The sequence below is a fragment of the Ornithorhynchus anatinus genome, chromosome 6 (genome assembly GCF_004115215.2).
Source record: "Ornithorhynchus anatinus isolate Pmale09 chromosome 6, mOrnAna1.pri.v4, whole genome shotgun sequence".
Classification (NCBI taxonomy): domain Eukaryota; kingdom Metazoa; phylum Chordata; class Mammalia; order Monotremata; family Ornithorhynchidae; genus Ornithorhynchus; species Ornithorhynchus anatinus.
Genome location: NC_041733.1, coordinates 25,723,507 through 25,741,927, shown reverse-complemented (window position 1 = coordinate 25,741,927; position 18,421 = coordinate 25,723,507). Strand labels below are relative to the sequence as shown.

Sequence of the window (18,421 nt, the reverse complement as noted above, 5' to 3'; positions counted from 1 at the left end):
GATTAAGACTGTGAGCCTGGTGGGACATGGCTGTGTCCTAACTGATGTCTCGTGTCAACCCCAGTGCTTAGAACAGTGTCTGGCATATACAGTAAGCTCACTGTGACTTGGTGGATAGAGAACAGTCAGAAGGACCTGAGTTCTAATTCTGGCTCTCACATACATCTGCTGTGTGACTTTGGGCAAGTCACTTAACTTCTCTGTGGCTCAGTTACCTCATCTGTAAAATGGGGATGAGTGTGAGCACCATGTGGGACAAGAACTTTGTCCAACCTGATTAACTTTTATGTACCCCAGCACTTAGAACAGTGCTTGGCACATAGTAAGTGCTTAATAAATATTAAATAAATATTATTATTGTAATTATAATAAAATGCCATATAAAAATTAATATTTAAATTTGGACTACTCTGATCAAGAAGGCTTTCACGATTGAGAGGCTTTTTAAGAAAATCCCTTGGCAGTAACTCTCATCAGGGAACCCTGAAAATAACAGCCAGAGATGATAGTGGAAATCATGGAATACCAGTTTAGTTGCATTAATCTTCAGTTACGTGAGTCACCGTTGATTTAGAGAACCCCTTCGAGAGAGAGTCCACATTTGGTAGGGGGTACTCTGTGAAGACTAGAGGGAATCCCTGCCTTCAAGCGTCGTACAGTGTAATAAGGGAGATTGATTATTAAGCCTTTTTCTGACAGGGAAAATTGCCAGTAACAGGAATGACATTGACACGGTTGGATGAAAACGAAGGGAATGACTATACTTTTGAAATAACAGGTCAGTATAATTCTGTCCTTCCTCATACAGATGTCAAACTTTTCGATACAGATTCACCCCAAAATGGTGCCGTCTTTCATAAGGGACAAGTGGGATTCTGGGGAGGAAATGATGCCATCCCCTCATGTTAGCACATAGATTGTGAACACCTCAAGGCGCAGGGTCAGTGTCTAATTCCCACCTATGACTCTTTCCCAGTGCTTAATACAGTGCTTTGTACCCAGTAAATGCTTAATACTTAATGCTCTTACTACTGTTAAGGCTAAGCATGTGATGCTCTCCCTTTGTGTAAGCACATGGTGAGAAACTAGGTCTTCAAAACACCCTCTTACTGAGGTAGAACTGGCTCTTGCGTGGTAGGATTCTGCCAGTGCTTCCCAAGTTTCAAGTAAACCTACCCTAATGTGTTGCATCACATTGCATTGAGATTTGACTGAGTTGTTCCAGTCAGCTGTCTTGCTTATCCTGATGATGGACCCAAAATCCATCGGTTTAGATATTTCAAACAATGTTTGTTTTCTCCCCAAAGTAGTATGCAGAGATAGGTAAAGCCGTGAAAATAGTCATCTGTATTGGAATTATTCTCACTGCTTTCCTGCGCTTATATAGCTCTACAGGAAGTTAGCACAGACGTGGGTAAAGCTGAGAATTACAAAATGAAGTAGAAAATGAGTTAGGGTTAAGTATTTCCATGGCTGTTCATTTTCAAAGTATTTTAATTGTGAAATGCAGGTACCATGATAGATAGAATTATCGTGTCGTGTAACAACGGCCAGGATTTGCAGGAATGGACTGATCATTTGCACAGACTGACCAGAGGCCCCGGCCCAGGCCCCACATTAACCAAAGCACAGTCATGGAGTGCTCATTCAGTAAGTGGCTAGTATCGTTCTCTGCCTCCGGTTTTGGGTTGTGTCCAGTTGTTGATTAGCTTTCTTTTCTTATAACAAATTTCATTTATTTAAAATATCAGAAAAGCTCTGGGGTAATTTGCTGACTGTACATATCGTATCAGGCATTTTTTATCATTGTACTTTTTTTTTCATGGATTCCAAGACTTTTCCAGACTAAATGAAACTTTCCTGTAATATCACTCAGTGTGACGTAGATAGGTTTTAGCACTCTAATGCCTAGGATTGTCGTTTGAGTTGGGTCCTTCCTGAAAATCCAAGAAACAGGGCTGGCCAGTAATTTTAACAAAATATTATACCCTGTTGCTGAGTCTCAGTAAATGAATTTTCTTCAGGGGAGGAAAATAAGGTATTTCCAAAGGACAGGTTTAGTGAAGGACTCAATTTAGTGCTGTATATTAAAGTGCAGAAAAACTGAAACTGGAAGTTACAGATGCTCAGACTGTGGAGTTCATCCTCCCATCCATAGGAGGGAGATGAGCCCTGTGTGGGAGAGAGAATGATGATGTTTCATCTGCATATATTGTATCTACCCCCAGCACTTGGTACAGTGCTTAGCACATAGTAAGCATTTAATAAATGCCAACCATAATTTATGATATTTTCTTCTAGAGGAACTTTTCCTAGCTTTCAGCTTGTCGTCGTTTCCTGGTGTTAAACTATGTACACACCTCAGGCCAAACAGAGCTGTTGTCTTTCTTCCAATGTGTGACTTGCGTTGACATTCGGATGACAAGCTGCCAGTATCTCATTTAGACACTTTCCCAGTCTTTTAGCTATGCCGGACAGACTCGAGGACCACTGGAGCCTCCTCAGATTCTAAAGCCCTGGAGCTTAAGTTGTCTCAGACCTGCACCTCCTCTTAGACCTTCAGCGGCCCTAGGTTACAAAGAGGTAATTTTACTCCATTTGGTATATTAGCTGGAAGTAGTTAATTACATGGAAACAGTCCTTATTTCTGTTATGCCACTTAGCCTGAGTAAATTTTCAGTCTCAACTTTCCATTACCTCCCCCTAAGTAATCATATGGATTTAAGCCACATGTCCTGCTGTTCCTGTGTGAAGGCACTTCATAGTTTAGGTCTGCAGCACAAAATTTGAGATTTCACAACCGTATTTCAAATGAGCTTTTTGCCCATCACTGTTGTTTAATCTCTAACTGTACACTTTATCATCCCACTAGATTGTAAACTCCCTGAGGGCAGGGATCATGTCTAATACTTCTTTTGTTTTGTACTCTCCCAAACACATAGTACAGTCCTCTGCACGCAGTAAGCACTTAATAAATGCCATTCATTGATTGGTTTGATTAGTCTTTGTGAAAACTGAAGAACTAGATTGGTCAAATCTGAGATCCCGTGGAGGTGCAAGATATGGTTTTGCTATTGAAAAACTAAAAATGAAGTTGCTGAGACCTGTACAGTTGAGGTTTAGAGTTTGATCCTAGATAATATATTGCAGAAGGAGAAGGAGAGTATATGCAAAAGGAATTTCTTAAGTGAAAATACTTATCTCAGAGCTAGTCCTAGAGACTGTTTTGGCTTTGGGCAGTGTGGAGTCTTCTTTTTCTTCACACCCTGCACCCAGGAAACCTCAGTTAACAGTTGATATAATCTCCATTTTGACTTATTTTTCTAGCCATACTAGTTTCTTTTCCTCAGTTGTTTCCAGGCCTTGTTACACATTTTGAAGAAGAAGAAGATCAAGAGTTAGTGAACATTTGATTGGCACGCCTGGTTCAGTGAGAACACATTGTGACCAGGTTTTTTATTAAGAAAAAAAAAAGTTCACCATCTGTTTGCCAAGTGAGATCGTAGAGTATTTCTATTCCGAATGAGTACATTTTGACCTGGAGGGGAAAAACAAATTTTGTTAATGTTCATTTGGTTGAAAACTGGATCTGGCTGCTTTTCATGAATCTGTTGCTTCAGCTCTTAGAGCTAGCAGTCAATCAATCCGAAGAAAGTTTGGACCCTGTAGGAACCGTTGCTCTCTTGTCAAATCCATGTGGTAGGAGAAACAATCCTTGATTTGTAATTCCTTGAGAGTTTTAATACACACCAACATTCAGAATGTGTCCGGAGTCAGGCTGACAGACGCGCCTTGGAATCTGAGCTGGGCCACCTGCAAATAGCCCCTTCTGTTTTTCCTGAGCATAGAGCATGACGTTGTTTCAAAAGCTAGCCTCCCTTTTTAATATTGGATATTTCACATCTTACTGCTTAAGTTCTGATACAAGTGGGCGTGAGGGTAGGGTTTATTTAATTCTTCACGAAACTAACCTAGCGAAACTAAGGCATGATGCTTTTTTTTCTGCTGGAAGAGAAAAGTTATTAATAAGTTCTTGCTGGATAGTTCGTGATTGAATTATTTCAAGCATTTATTATTCTGCATGGTAACTGCACTTGCTGGGCTTTTGCATGTTGATATTACATCTAAAACCAGTTGGGAAATGTGATGTTAATCTTTCTAAGGTATTAATTACAACTAACATTTCAAATATTGTTTTAGAATTATTGATAAAATGGACTTGGTCAATATATAACCATCAACCTCTCATGCTCATCTTCTCTTTCTTTACATATTCATTTTAGAGGATGTCTTATATCTTAAAGGTAAGGGTAGTAAAATCTCTTTGCTTATTGTGACATATTGCTTGTGCTAAACCTTTAATAAGTGAAGCTTTCCTTTCGTGCTTGCTTTCTCCCTTGTTACGTTTGATGGCTAATATTTTCGGATTTTATTCTGACACGTAAGTACTCTTTAAACAGGCCCTCATGAAATGCATATGGAATTGTCACATTAATATGCCGAATGAAAATTTTGTCTGTGCTTCTGTTTTTGTTTTTAAATGTCTTTCTAGTATTTTTGTTGCATGTAACTTTTTTTATGTCTGTTGTCAAGTCAGAGAAGAGAACTGTGGCTAGGTGGAGGAAATTGTCTTCTCTTATCAGCTCCTCACTGATAAATACATAACTTATTCTTCACCAGATTTGTGTTGGTGAGGGTCATGTTTTGGGAAATATTTTTCCAGCCCTTGATTTTTTATTTTTTCAGGCCCAAAAGTTAAACTTCCTAACTTGCTCCTTTTTCCTCTACAGAATTGGAAGCTGCTTTTTAAAAATTTGGCCCCATATACCAATACATGCATTTGGTTTTATAAAGAAAGAGATTCATTAGAGTAAGCATATGACATTGGTCTATTTTTTAAAAAGACCTAATGAAATACATATATAATGCTGTGGGACAGAAAGTCCCCAACTCTGTTTTTGTCTAACTTGGGGAAAAATATTTAACCTCTGTGCCTCAGTTTCCCTATCTGGAAATTGGAGAAAATCCTCTTCCACTTTGTGTGGTTGCTGCTTGATTGATTAAGGTTTCTGAAGGATTTTCAAGATAAGTGTTCTGCTACTGTTCACTAATAACAGCAGTAATTGCTGTTTCATGCCCTTCAGAATTTGACAGCAGGGATGAAAAAAAAAATTGAGAACCCTGACATTTCCCTTGGATAGCCATCAGTCAAATTATCTGCAGAGGGTGTCGAAAGTGTTTTAGTTGGATTGTTTTCATTTCTTGAGATTTATGCCTCACACTTGTCCATGTGCAGATTGAAGAGGGAGAATGTCATTACCTTTTCTTTATTTCATTTGATTTTTTTTTTAGTTTATTGAAGCTGTCGAAAAGCAATTAAGTGTTTGCCCACTAAAACTCTTAGGATAATGAGACATTCTCTTCAAATGTATTTGCTCCCCTATTTGCTCTTCTTTAGTAAGCACATCTCTTTTAATATACTGAGAAAACTCTGTTCCTTACAGGATTCCAGTAAGAGCCCCAAAACAATGAAGAAGTTTCTACATAAAAGAAAAACAGAGAGAAAAGCATCATCAGAAGATGAATTTGCTATTAGAAAAAGTATGTATTTGTGTCTTGAGTGCCAACTTTCTATTCGAATGAGGGACTGTCTTGAGACCTCCAGAGGCAGACAGAAATCCAGAGAGACAGGGAAGGATTTTCGTAGGGGAAAGAAAAGACCTTGGCCAGTCCTGGAGGTGGCTGAAGGAATGAGAATCTTCCGTCCTCCCACTAAAGCGTGATGAGGGCACAAACTGCCCGTCACCTGGCCCTAAAGGGAAAAGGGAGAGCTGACCCCAGGAGGGTCCGGATGAGGGTTTTCCAGGCAACCTCCGGAGTTGGGCCAGATGTTTCTCTCATCCTTCCCTGTCTCTCGGCGAGAAAGCTACTGGTGATTAGATCCTACTCCTAACCACATTCAGCAGTAGCCAGTCTCTAGAGAGAAGGCATACCAAGTCTGGACCTTACTGACAGGGCATCCTAAAAAAGGGGGCTGCCATCTTGGCAGTTCCCCCATTGGCCATAGCCCTCCGGTTCCCTGGGGTGCAGGTGGAAAGGAATCACTGAGCCTGCCTTTCCTGCCTCCCAGAAACCACTAGGATGATGTCAATGACTTTGTCTCCATGGTGCCCATTCATTCAAGGGGGAGGGGATCCCCTTGTTGGTGTTTTCTGAAAGCTCAACAGGAAGTGCGTATAGATGGTTGAAGCAACTGACGGAAACAGTCTGTCCTAAGGTTCATCTGTCGCATAAGTAAACGCAGATGGAATATGTGGCAGCTTCCAAGACTTCTGAATGAAATATCTTCTGCCAGACGTAAGCTCTTGTGTAGTGAATGTACTTACCAACTCTATTGTATTGCGCTCTCCCAAGTGATTAGTACAGTGCTTTGCATACAGTAAGCACTCAAATACATCAATGATGATGATAATCACACAGAGGTTTGCCAAGAAGATATCTTCTGCTGTCATTATCAGAGCAACTCTAACTGTGAGGCACCTGATTCCAAGGCTTCTGGATTAGGGTGTTTGGTCTTACTTCATTCTTCTATCCTTACATTTCTTAAGCAATTTCCTTATGATAGTAAGAATAATATTAATTGGGGTATTGGTTAAGCACTCGTACTAAGCGCTGAGGTAATCAATTTAATCGGCAGACACAGTTCCTGTTCCCATCCCATACAAGGACTCACAGTCAAAGAAGGAGGGAGAACAGGTAATAAGCCTCCAAGAAGTGGGCCTTGAGGTTGGAATCCCCTATTTAATTGTGGTATTTGCAGAGTGCTTACTAAAATACCAAGCACTGTCCTAAGCACCAAATCCCCTAAAATTCTCTGTTCATACCGTTCATTCAGATTATCAATCAATGATATTTATTGAGCACTTACTTTGTGCAGAGCACCAGCTGCTTGGGAAAGTACCATACAACAGAGTTAGGCATAGTCCTCACCCACAACAAACTTAAAGCCTAGAGGGGGAGATAGGCATTAATGTAAATAAGTCATTTATAATATAAAATTTAAAGTGCTGTGATTATCTCAGTCATCAGTACTTGAACACATCTAGAGCCGTGACCTCTGGGTAAAAGGCCAAACAGGGAGGCCCACGATGAACTAATAGCCGCCTGCCCAGTTAAGGCCTCTGTGCCGCTTAATTCGAATGCCGCTTAATTTGATTCTGATACTTCCTCATGATCTTGCAGTGTTTGCCGCATGAAGGGTTGGCCTGGTCCCCCCCTTCAGTTGATTACCATTGTCACTGAACTAAAAAAAGACTAATTTGGTGCTCTGAGTCATTTTGAATGATAACACAAGTGTAGGGGTGATAATTAATTCCCAATTATTGTCTGTGTTTTACAGGTACTGCAGCATTGGAAGAAGATGCTCAAATTCTTAAAGTGATCGAGGCTTATTGCACAGGTGCGGGTTTTCAACAAACTTCAAGTAGGCTCTCAAAATTCATAGTCTCCCACTTGATAACTTCAAACACATCATGCAACTGCTCAGAGAAAAGAAAAACAAACTATATGGAGTATGTATAAGGTAGTTGAGACTGTGCAAAGGAGCTGTGCAGGATTGAATCTTTAAGATAAGATTGTGTTAGCTACCGAGTGGTTTGTTTGCCTATTGTTTTTCTTCACCCAGAGAGAGTTTGCAAAAATAAAAAGAAAGGAGGTGATAAAAGTGAAGGATTTTTAAAAAATAGTTGTTTTTCTTGAAGGTAGACAGGAGACTTCACCAAAATCCCCAGGAATGAAAAAGTGGGGGGGATGACGGGGGGGGCGGGGAGGCGAAGAGATGATATTTTAAAAGAAAAAAAGTTATTTTTCTTTTAAGCACACAGATTGCTTCAGCAACACTAGTTAGGAATTAAAGAAAACCAGATAGTTCCTGTGGTTGTGACATGTTATAACTGATGCTAATCTCATCTTCAAGGTAGCTTTGGAAAGGAAGCACAAATGCTATCTTTGATCAGCTGCGTATTTAAGAGAACGTTGCTTTGTCAAACCGAGTTCGAGAGCTGCTCTAAAAATCTGGAAACGTGGTTGCTTAGCATGACTCTTAAAATATTGAAAATGATACTAGCAGATAAGGCTATTGTCCTAAGAATTTTCAGTTTACAAATTGTGAGGGTGAATTAATTTTTTCAGTTATCCAGTTGGTAATTAAAAAAAAAAATTAGTTTCAGTTCTATGGGTTTGGTGGAATGAAAAACTGTTGAAATTTGAACATTGAATAGTCAACTTCAAATCCACCCGTTGAACCCCGAATCGTTGACACACCAAGAACCCTGCAGACCAATTCCAAAGCTCTTGCCCTACTAGCCCTCACCACCATCCGAAGCCCAGCTAGATTTGTAGAATGTAGAACTGGACTGGTTTGTTGGCAGTTGATTTGGTTGACCCATTGAACTTCAATTCTTGACATCATCAATTCTTGACCCTTTGCTGTTGGTCACTGAGGATTTGGATTCTGACCCTTATTAATTGTGTACATTTTTGCCTTCCTTAGTGTAGTCATTTAAAGTGAATTTTGGCAAGAGGTAATTGTGCCCATAGTTATGCAAGATGAACAGTGTGAGCATGGGCCTGTGAGTCAGAGGGACCTGGGTTCTAATTCTGGCTCAGCCTTGTACCTACTAGCCTGGTACCTACTATGTGACCTTGGGGAAGTCACTTAACTTTTTTCTCTGTGCCTCCGTTACCTCGTCTGTAAAATGGAGATTAATACTGTGAGCCCTGTGTGGGACATGGACTCTGTCCAACCTGATTTATCTTGTGTTTACCTCAGCACTTAGTACAGTGCCAGGCACATAATATGCACTTAAGTTCCATTAAGAAAAAACACAAAACCCAGGACATTTTTTCATTTTAGAAAGGAGCAAACAAATTTATTTGGGGGCTTGTTAATAGCTAAACTGGACTACTGTGGCAAGTGTTTTTTTGGGAACACTATTTGAATTTGTCTGATCAGAGTGAGGGCCAGTTTCTAATTGGATTTCTCTGAAGTAAATAACAAAAAAATTATTGGAGAGAATTCCTCAACTCCTGGACTTGCAAGGTCTGCTGCCCTTCTAATAGTTACAGAGAGGAAGTGAGAGGGAGGGAGAGGCATTTGGTGATTAGTTAGGCTTATTCTTTTCACAAACAGGTAATTGGACAAGACAGAATGAGTGATCCTCTAGACTGTAAGCTCATTTTGGGCAGGGAATGTGTCTACTGAGTCTGTTGTACTGTACTTTCCCAAGCGCTTCATTCATTGCTGTGCACACAATGCTCAGTAAATACCATTGATGATGAAAGTCTAGGGAAATAGTGTTTTAAGTACTCATCAGTGCAATATGCATAAGCATTTACTGGGTAGACACACAAATGAAATGCAAAAATGGATCTTTCCTAATGACACTTCTCTCAGGGAAGCCCAGTGGGCTGCTGTGCGATTTCGATTGGAAAAACTGGAGAGTGAGAAGGTTAACTGTTCATGATCCTCTCACCCAGCAAACTCACAGGATATTGCATCTCTCTTTTTTTTTAAGTGCAAATAGTGGTATTTAAGTGCTTACTATGAGCCAGGCACTGTACTAAGCGCTGGGATAGTTATGAGCCAGTCAGGTTGAACACAGTCCATGTCCCACACGGGGCCCCCAGTCTTCATCTCACAGGTAATTGAGGCACAGAGAAGTTAAGTGCCTGTACAAGGGCACACAGCAGACAAGTGGTGAAGCTAGGGTTAGAACCCAAGTCTGTCTGATGTCCTCACCTGTGCTCTATTATTAGGCCACACTGTTTCTCCTTTAGTGGATGTGTCTTTCTGGTTTTAATTGCTGGTTTCTCTAAGGGAGGAGTATCCAGTCCAAGAGTTAGTTACCTAGTTGTCTGTCTCTGTTGCCGAATTGTCCATTCCAAGCGCTTAGTACAGTGCTCTGCACACAGTAAGCGCTCAATAAATACGATTGAATGAATGGTCAGGACAGTTAAAGGGACTTAGTGGCCAGAGATGGTTTCACCTGACTGGGCACTTTCACCTATCTCCTGTTATAATTGGCAACTCTCGTTTCTAGGCTCTCGAAAAGATTCCATCCCACAAGTCTTACTTCCCGAGGAGGAGAAGATAATCGTAGAAGAAACAAGAAGCAATGGTCAGACCGTTACGGAAGAAAAGTAAGTCCACCTGATTTCCCTCCTGACCTGGGTTGTTCAGAATACCTCTTATATATTCCGATAATAATGTTGGTATTTGGTAAGGGCTTACTATGTGCAGAGCACTGTTGTAAGCGATACCTTTGGGAAGCATCAGCTAATGTTTTTATTGTGTCGGGATCAAAACTATTTTCAATCCTAAAGTTAAGACTGTGAGCTCGTTGTGGGCAGGGAATATGTCTGATGTTATATTGTACTCTCCCAAGCACTTAGTACAGTGCTTTGCACACAGTTAAGCACTCAATAAATACAATTGAGAGAGGAAACTCTCAAAACCTAAAGTGTTCAAGTTGGTGTTTCTGCTGGACGATAATGGAGCTGATGGTTAAATGGGACAGATCAGCTCTTGATTTCATGTCCCTTAAAAGCCCAGAGAGGGAAGAATGGTGGTTCCTGGGAGGAATACAGATCCTGGGAAGGAATAGTGTGGTTGGTGCTGTCTTTCCCAGCAGCACACAGTGCAGAATCTCCTTCATTTCATTCAGTCCTTTAATCCTATTTATTGAGCGCTTACTGTGTGCAGAGCACTGTACTGTAGTGCTTGGGAGAGTATAATATAATGTTCCCTGCTCACAATGAGCCTACAATCTAGAGGGAGAGACAGAAATTAAATGAATTATGGATATGTGCATAACGATATGTACAGAGGGGAGAAGCAGCGTGGCCTAGTGGAGCCCAGGCCAGGGAGTCAGAGCACCTGGGTTCTCCTCTCATCTCTACCACATGCCTGCTGAGTGATCACCTTGGGCAAGTCACTTAACATCTTTGTCAGTTTTTTCATCTGTAAAATAAGAAGTGAATGCCTCCTCTCTCTGCGCCCTACTTAAACTGTAAGCCCTATGTGAGACAAAGACTGTGTCTGGCCTGATGAACTTGTATTTACTTCCAACTCTTAATAGAGTGTTTGGCACATAGTAAGCACTTTTTAAATTCTATTTTTTTAAACGATATTTGTTAAGCACTGGGATACATACACGATAATCAGGTTGAATACAATCCATGTCCCACATGGGGCTCACAGGCTTAATCCCCATTTTACAGATGTGGTAACTGAGCTGTAGAGAAGTTAAATGACTTTCCCTAGGTCACGTAGCAGGCAAGTGGCAGAATCAGGATTAGAATCCAGGTCCTCTGACTCCCAGGCCTGTGCTCTTCCCCTAGTCCATGCTATTTCTCTTAAACGTACAATTATTATTCATACCTGGTAAGTTCATTTTTGCCAAGCAGTTAGTGAGATCTTCAAAATCAGGGAGGGAGACACTGGGGGCACTCAGAGCTTCAGAAGGGAGGTAAAAATTTGGAAAAGGTGGTGGGGATTAAGGATGTGAGAGTGTATGAGGGAATGATAGAAGAGTTGTCAAGTGGAAGAGAGAACTGAGTTATAGCAGGACAGACCAAAACTGAGATGACCCATGAAAGCCCTGGTTCTGGATTTCCATCAGCTGTTTTCAGCTGCACAGGCAAGGAGCTGGAGGAAGCAGACTGTAGGACTGGGGCTCAGACTGGGGCTGAGAAGGGGTGGTTTAAGAGTGATATAGGGACAGGAAGACAAGACAGTCCACTGCACCCCAGTCCGTACTGCAACCTGCTGTCCAGATCATTTTTCTACAAAAATGTTCAGGATGTGTCACCCCACTCCTCAAAAAACTTCAGTGGCTGCTCATCCACCTCCACATCAAACAAAAACTCCTCACCTTTGGCTTTAAAGCAGTCCATCACCTTGCCCCCTTCTACTTCATCTTTCTTCTCTCCTTCTACAACCCAGCCCACCTACTTCAGTCCTCTACTGTTAACGCTCTCATTATGCCTCAATCTGTGCCTTGGCCCACATCCTGCCTCTGGTCTGGAACGCCCTCCCTCCTCAAATCTGACAGACAGTTACTCCCCCCCCCCCCAACTTCAAAACCATATTGAAAGCACATCTCCTCCAAGAGGCCTTCCCAGACTAAGCCCCACCTTTTCTCATCTCCCACTCCCATCTGTGTTGACTTGTTCCCTTTGTTCCTCCCTCCTCCTAGCCCCACAGCATTAACGTACATATCTGTAATTTATTTATTTATATTAATGTCTGTCTCCCCCTCTCTAGACTGTAAACTTGGTGTGGGCAGGGAATGTGTCTGTTTATTGTTGTATCGTACTCTCCCATGCACTTACATGCAGTAAGTGCTCAATAAATACGATTGAATGAAGAGTTGAAAATGGTGATGAGTGCAGAGTTGAGGGAATGTACCAGGAATAATGGAAATGCTTGGAAGTGGAGCTATACAATAAAACCTAGAAAATCAAATATTTCTAAGACCCCCTTGAAGATTTTCTAAACTTTTAAAAATACGCTTTTCCTATCTTTGATTTTTGTTTCTTTTCTAGAAGCCTCGTAGACACTGTTTATGCACTGAAAGATGAGGTCAAAGAATTAAAGCAGGTAATGAAATGTTTCCAGATCACTTTTCTAGAAAGTTAAATGAGGTGTATAATTAAACTTGTAGACCTCAAAGTCTAATCATTCCAGAGAGCTCTGCCTGCCCTTCAGGCTGGTTTCCCAAGAAATGGGTTCACTTTCCAGGTCTGTTTCAGAAATATCAATATAATGGGATCTCTGATCTATCAAGACCTTCTTTAGGCCAGTAAGAGGTAATGAGTAAGAGTCGTATCTTGAGTGTTGAAGGTTGGGGCAGTGACATGAGTTGTTACTTGCCTATAGCTAATTGGGAATTAAATAGTCTCCAAAATGCTCTAAGAGGATCCAGGTAAGCATCATTTACCACTCACAAAGTGATACCATTGATAATAATATTAAGGGCTGTTGTGTGCCGTTATTTATTTAGTTTCACTTAAATATAGATCCATCTCCTGATAAGCGCAGACTATTTTCCAGATATATAGATTTAATGGTATTTGTTTAAGGCTCATTGTGTTTCAAGACCTGTTCCAAGCACTGGGGTAGCTAAAAGATATTTGGGTTGGGATGGACACTGTCCCAATCCCACATAGGGCTCACAGTCTAAGTATTGATGAATTGATCTAGTGGAGTGGGAGGAAAGGAGAGAAAAATGGGTTTTGCATGTTTAAAGCACGTGGTGATGCAGTTTTTCTTCTTTCTCATTTCACATTACTCTGATTTATTATTTTTCATGACTAACTCAGGGCTTGTGGTTCTTTTGTGGGTTGTGGTTATGTGATTTTTGCCCCTCCAGACCACTTGCACTCCCCCCTTCAGTGCATCAGAAACTGAGCTCTCATACAATGCCGCGGCTTCGTGGCCACATGCCAGAAAGCTCTTAACGTCCACTGGGCCCCTAAAACCAAGTCTTTTGTATTGCAGTGTGGCTTCCTCCATCCTCTCAGTGCTGGTCTGCCTCGTGAACAGTTCTAGAACTGGGCAGCGGGGGACACATGCTACATGCGTGTCCAGTATCTGCTTATCTTAGTGTTGTGCTTTCTCCTAAAATCCCTTACGTTTTTTCATTCTTTGAATGGTTTAGGAGAATAAACGAATGAAGCAGTGCCTGGAAGAGGAACTGAAGTCAAGGAAAGACTTGGAAAAATTAGTCCGAAGGTTATTGAAGCAGACCGATGAATGTGTCAGGGATGAATCCAGTCGCAGATCTTCCATTCTTGCTTGAGTTTTCAACTCTGCTTCTGCAAGTTGGGGGTGACTTCAGGTATTTTGTGGGGGAAGCAGAAGTGGATGCATTTGCCCCATCATGCTCCTAATTTTGTTTTCCTGTTTGTGTGTTTGGTTTGGGTTTTGGGTTAAAACAAGAACAAAGAAAAGGAGCTGGTAGTGGAAAGAGCTTCACAATCTTTTCCATTCTCTAAGGAAGTGATACGAAATGCAAATAAGTTTCAATTTTAAATGGTCAGTAAGTGGTCTGTGATTCATAATTCATCTGCGGCAACTAATACCTCATCGTATCTGCTGTTGGGATTTTGATCCTCATCTCTAGTAACGGCAGCTACTCTCAGAGAGGTTGTCAGCAATTTCTTCATCGGGAAATTTGAGCACTTTTGAAAATGAAGCCCCCTGGACCTCACCCTTTTGAATGGGAAGTTTTCTGAATTGGAAATGGTCAAACCCAACCCAATTAAGACCTCTCCTCTGACAATCCCAAAAGGGAGAAGTTTTGTTCCATGTTATCGTTTCTCTCTGTAATTACATGTAAAGAAACTGAACCACATCATACGGTGGTTCCTAGAGGGAAGGTGTTATCAGTGGACATGCCCCATCTCATTCCCAGGAACTATGCGATTGGGAATTATTTATGTTAACACCAAACTCAGACGTACTGGAAAACCTTCCCTCCAAAATAGCAAGCAATCTGTTACTATTGCACGTCAGCAGTGCTGTGTTATTTTCCTCATTTTCCAAATACCTGTGTATTATGTATGTTCTTATTTTTTCCAAGACTTAGAGAGCAGTATACAGACCTTGTCTGAGTTTGCTTTCCTTACTTTTATCATGTAGTTAGATCGAGAACATCCTGATCGCAAATTCAAACTGTCACAGTCCCTCAAAACTGCATTCATTTGTTATGGCAAGAGCTGTAACAATCACCAATCTTTCTTTGAGTAGGGCTTTAGAAATTATAAGCAGACATCAACTATTTCTGTCTTTCTGACAGCTAGGGATGTGAGGAGAGTTTGTACGAATGATTATTTACTTTTTGCCGACAATCTTCATAACTGGAGTAGGATTTGTCAGCTTCGCTCCTTTCTATATATTAACTTGACAAAGATTCCCAGACATATAAGGATTGCCGTAACTCAAAGTCAACGCAGCCAAATCCTCACTTCCAACCACATATATCCTTCAGAGGTCACTGTATTTATTCATTCAATAGTCTTTATTGAGTGCTTACTATGTGCAAAGCACTGTCCTAAGCGCTTGGAATGTACAATTTGGCAACAGATAGAGACAATCCCTGCCCAGTGACGGGCTCATAGTCTAAACGGGGGAGACAGCAGAGCAAAACAAGACAACATCATCAAGATAAATAGAATCATGGAGATATACACCTCATTAACAAAATAAATAGGGTAACAAATAATAAATACAAATAAGCAGAGTGCTGAGGGGAAGGGGGAAAGACCGAGGGCAGGAGGTGGGGGGAAGGGGAGGGAAACATCCCTGTAAACTGTAAAGTGTAAAGTGTAAACATCTGTGTGTAATCTAGGCTGAACCAGAGAGGGACAGGTCTGTTTTCAGGAGAACACTGGGCATGAGCTAGAGTAAGCCTTCCTCTTGATGCAGTTTTTAGGATGTGCCTGTATGCGTTGATGTAAATGCTTTAAAAATCCAAGTACATCCAAGCTTGAATCTTTAAAAATCTGAATCGTTCTCCTGCTAAAGCTTGCCATTCCCTTCGTGGTTTCCGTGGTATCCGGTCCCAACTGCTGCCTGGTAGATGGCTTTTGAGTACTCGCTGCCCTCCAAAGCGAGAACTGTCCAGACGGATCAGTTGAAGCAGCCATGGGAATACTAGAATGGGCCTTTTGGATTTCCTAGAGTCCTGTGGAAATATGTGCTCCTCCGCCCGCCCTGGAATAAAGAAATGAGGCTCGCAGTTAGTGGCTACTCCAACTGCAGTGTCAAGAGAGGCAGTTTTGACATCCCAGCCTGTGTCTAGAGAAAGCAACAAGTCTCCCCATCTCTCTTACCCTGAATCAGAAGCAGTAATAAATTAGGGAGGTAGAAATATTCATTCATTCAATAGTCTTTATTGAGCTCTTACTATGTGCAGAGCACTGTACTAAGCGCTTGGAACGGACAATTCGGCAACAGAGACAATCCCTGCCCAGTGACGGGCTCATAGTCTAAATAGGGGAGACAGACAGCAAAGCAAAACAGAACAAAACATCATCATCATCAAGATAAATAGAATCAAGGAGATATACACCTCATTAACAAAATTAATAGAAATATATGCGTAAAATGTTTAAAATATTATTTTCAAATGATGAAATGTACATATGCATGTTTATAGGACTTTTAATATGTTGGCAGATGCATTGGTATTTTTTTAACATCACGCGTTCTGATGTTTTAAGCCAAAAAATAATATCAAGGAAAAGAAGCCATGTTGAAATGCTAGCAGTGTTTCCATATTTGTGTTGTTTACAGTACTTTGTAAATAGGTTCCCGTTTCTCTGAATTTAGACGAGTGCCCTGTTGAAGGTTTTTCGGTTCATCTTTCGTCATGTAGGTTTATTTACTGTCATTTCTTATGCGAGCTCAATTTTTCTAACATGTTTTTATTTTGAACGGTTTTTTAATTGACATTTTCAACAAATAAAGTAGGAAAATGCTTTATAAAATAAATCTTTTTTCATTTTTCAAACTCGATCCTGGAAAAGGGCGCTGGGGTGGCGATGGGGAGGTAAGAGATGCGGGACGGGGCATTTTGAGACCATTAATGTGACCTAGGGATCAAAGGAGTGGAAAGCCAAAATCTATGGTTGCCCATTTCGGATCTCATTTCGGTAGGGAGCATCTAGGAATTTAAGGAATTTTTTTTCCAAGTGGCTGCATATTTTTTTCCCAAGGGCAGTGTGGCGATCCAAGCTGGTGTTGTCAGGGAAGCAACACCTTGTGGTTAGAGGATGGGCCTGGGAGTCGGAGGGACCTGGGTTCTAATTGCGGCTCCACCACTTGCCTGCTGTGCGACCTTGGGTGAGGCACTTAACTTCTCTGGGCCTCAGTGATCTCCCGGGTAAAACACGCCCCTGACCCTCCGGCCACGCCCCCATCTCCCGCCCCTGCTTCTGACCATCAGACCACGCCCCCACCCTCTCCTGCCTCAGGCCACGCCCCTGACCCTCAGGCCACGCCCCTGACCCTCAGGCCACGCCCCTATTCTGACGCAAGCCACGCCCCTGACCCTCGGACCACGCCCCATCACCGCCCATGCTTCAGGCCACGCCCCCTGACCCCACAGGCCACGCCCCTCAAGCCACGCCCCCTGGCCTCAGGCCATGCCCCCATTTCCCGCCCCTGCCACCAGGCCACGCCCCCTTCTGACCCCGGCCACGCCCATCCCCGCCCCGTGACCCCCAGACCACGCCCACTGACCATCAGGCCACGCCCCACCCCTCAAACCACGCCCCCCATCTCTGTCCCTGCCCCAGCCCTCGACCCTCACCCCACGCCCCCATGTCCGCGCAGCCAAGTGGTTCAGTGCAAAGAGCCCGGGCTTGGGAGTCGGAGGTCGTGGGTTCGAATCCCGCCTCTGCCACTTGTCGGCCGGGTGACTTTGGGCCGGTCACTTTCCTTCTCTGGGCCTCAGTTCCCTCATCTGTTAAAACGGGGGATTCGGACTGTGAGCCCCACGTGGGACAACCCAAGGACCTCGTAGAGAAGCAGCGTGGTACGGTGGAAAGAGCGCGGGCTTGGGAGTCAGAGTTCATGGGTTCGAATCCCGCCTCCGCCCCTTGCCAGCTGTGTGACTTTGGGCCAGTCACTTAACCTCTCTGGGCCTCAGTTACCTCCTCTGTAAAATGGGGATTAAAACGGTGAGCCCCACGTGGGACCACCTGATCACCTTGTATCCCCCCCAGGCTGATCCAGGTGAGTTCCCCCTCCCTCTCTTTCTGCAGTGTTTCCCCGCCCCCTCGATGACGTAGCGCCCGAAGCCCCGCCCCCCAGGCAGGTGCGCCCCTCCCCCCCTTTACCCGGCCCTCGGAGGAGCTCGCACGTGGACCCGCCTTCGTCCCGACAGCTCCTCCTCGTCCGCCCGACCATCTTGGAGAAGGAGAGAAGTCACTCATTTATTCATTATTCGATCGTATTTATTGAGCGCTTCCTCTGTGCAGAGCGCTGTCCTAATAATAATAATAATAATAATAATGTTGGTATTTGTTAAGCGCTTATGTGCCGAGCACTGTTCTAAGCGCTGGGGTAGACACAGGGGAAGCAGGTTGTCCCACGTGGGGCTCACAGTCTTAATCCCCATTTTACAGATGAGGGAACTGAGGCACAGAGAAGTTAAGTGACTTGCCCACAGTCACACAGCTGACGAGTGGCAGAGCTGGGATTCGAACTCATGAGCCCTGACTCCAAAGCCCGTGCTCTTTCCACTGCGCCACGCTGCTTCTCTAAGTAGCTATGTGCCGAGCACTGTTCTAAGCGCTGGGGTAGACACAGGGGAATCAGGTTGTTCCACGTGGGGCTCACAGTCTTAATCCC

The 18,421-nt window shown here is 42.8% G+C and overlaps 1 protein-coding gene across 3 annotated transcripts in view; it reads left to right on the top strand.

Annotated features, from left to right (window-relative positions):
- Window positions 1-15,136, top strand: part of ARHGEF6 (Rac/Cdc42 guanine nucleotide exchange factor 6) — an 84,510-nt gene extending 69,374 nt beyond the window's left edge. For 2 of the 3 annotated variants that reach the window (XM_007666016.4, XM_029067668.2), the window contains 9 exons: window positions 700-778; window positions 1,511-1,650; window positions 2,458-2,583; window positions 4,284-4,304; window positions 5,505-5,601; window positions 7,400-7,459; window positions 10,101-10,200; window positions 12,607-12,661; window positions 13,722-15,136. In XM_007666016.4, the coding sequence (XP_007664206.2) occupies window positions 700-778; window positions 1,511-1,650; window positions 2,458-2,583; window positions 4,284-4,304; window positions 5,505-5,601; window positions 7,400-7,459; window positions 10,101-10,200; window positions 12,607-12,661; window positions 13,722-13,862 (819 nt within the window). In that variant the 3' untranslated portion in view covers window positions 13,863-15,136. The remainder of the gene's footprint in view (window positions 1-699; window positions 779-1,510; window positions 1,651-2,457; window positions 2,584-4,283; window positions 4,305-5,504; window positions 5,602-7,399; window positions 7,460-10,100; window positions 10,201-12,606; window positions 12,662-13,721) is intronic. The other variant, XM_029067667.2, reaches the window with a different exon arrangement.
- The last annotated feature ends 3,285 nt before the right edge of the window (window positions 15,137-18,421 follow it).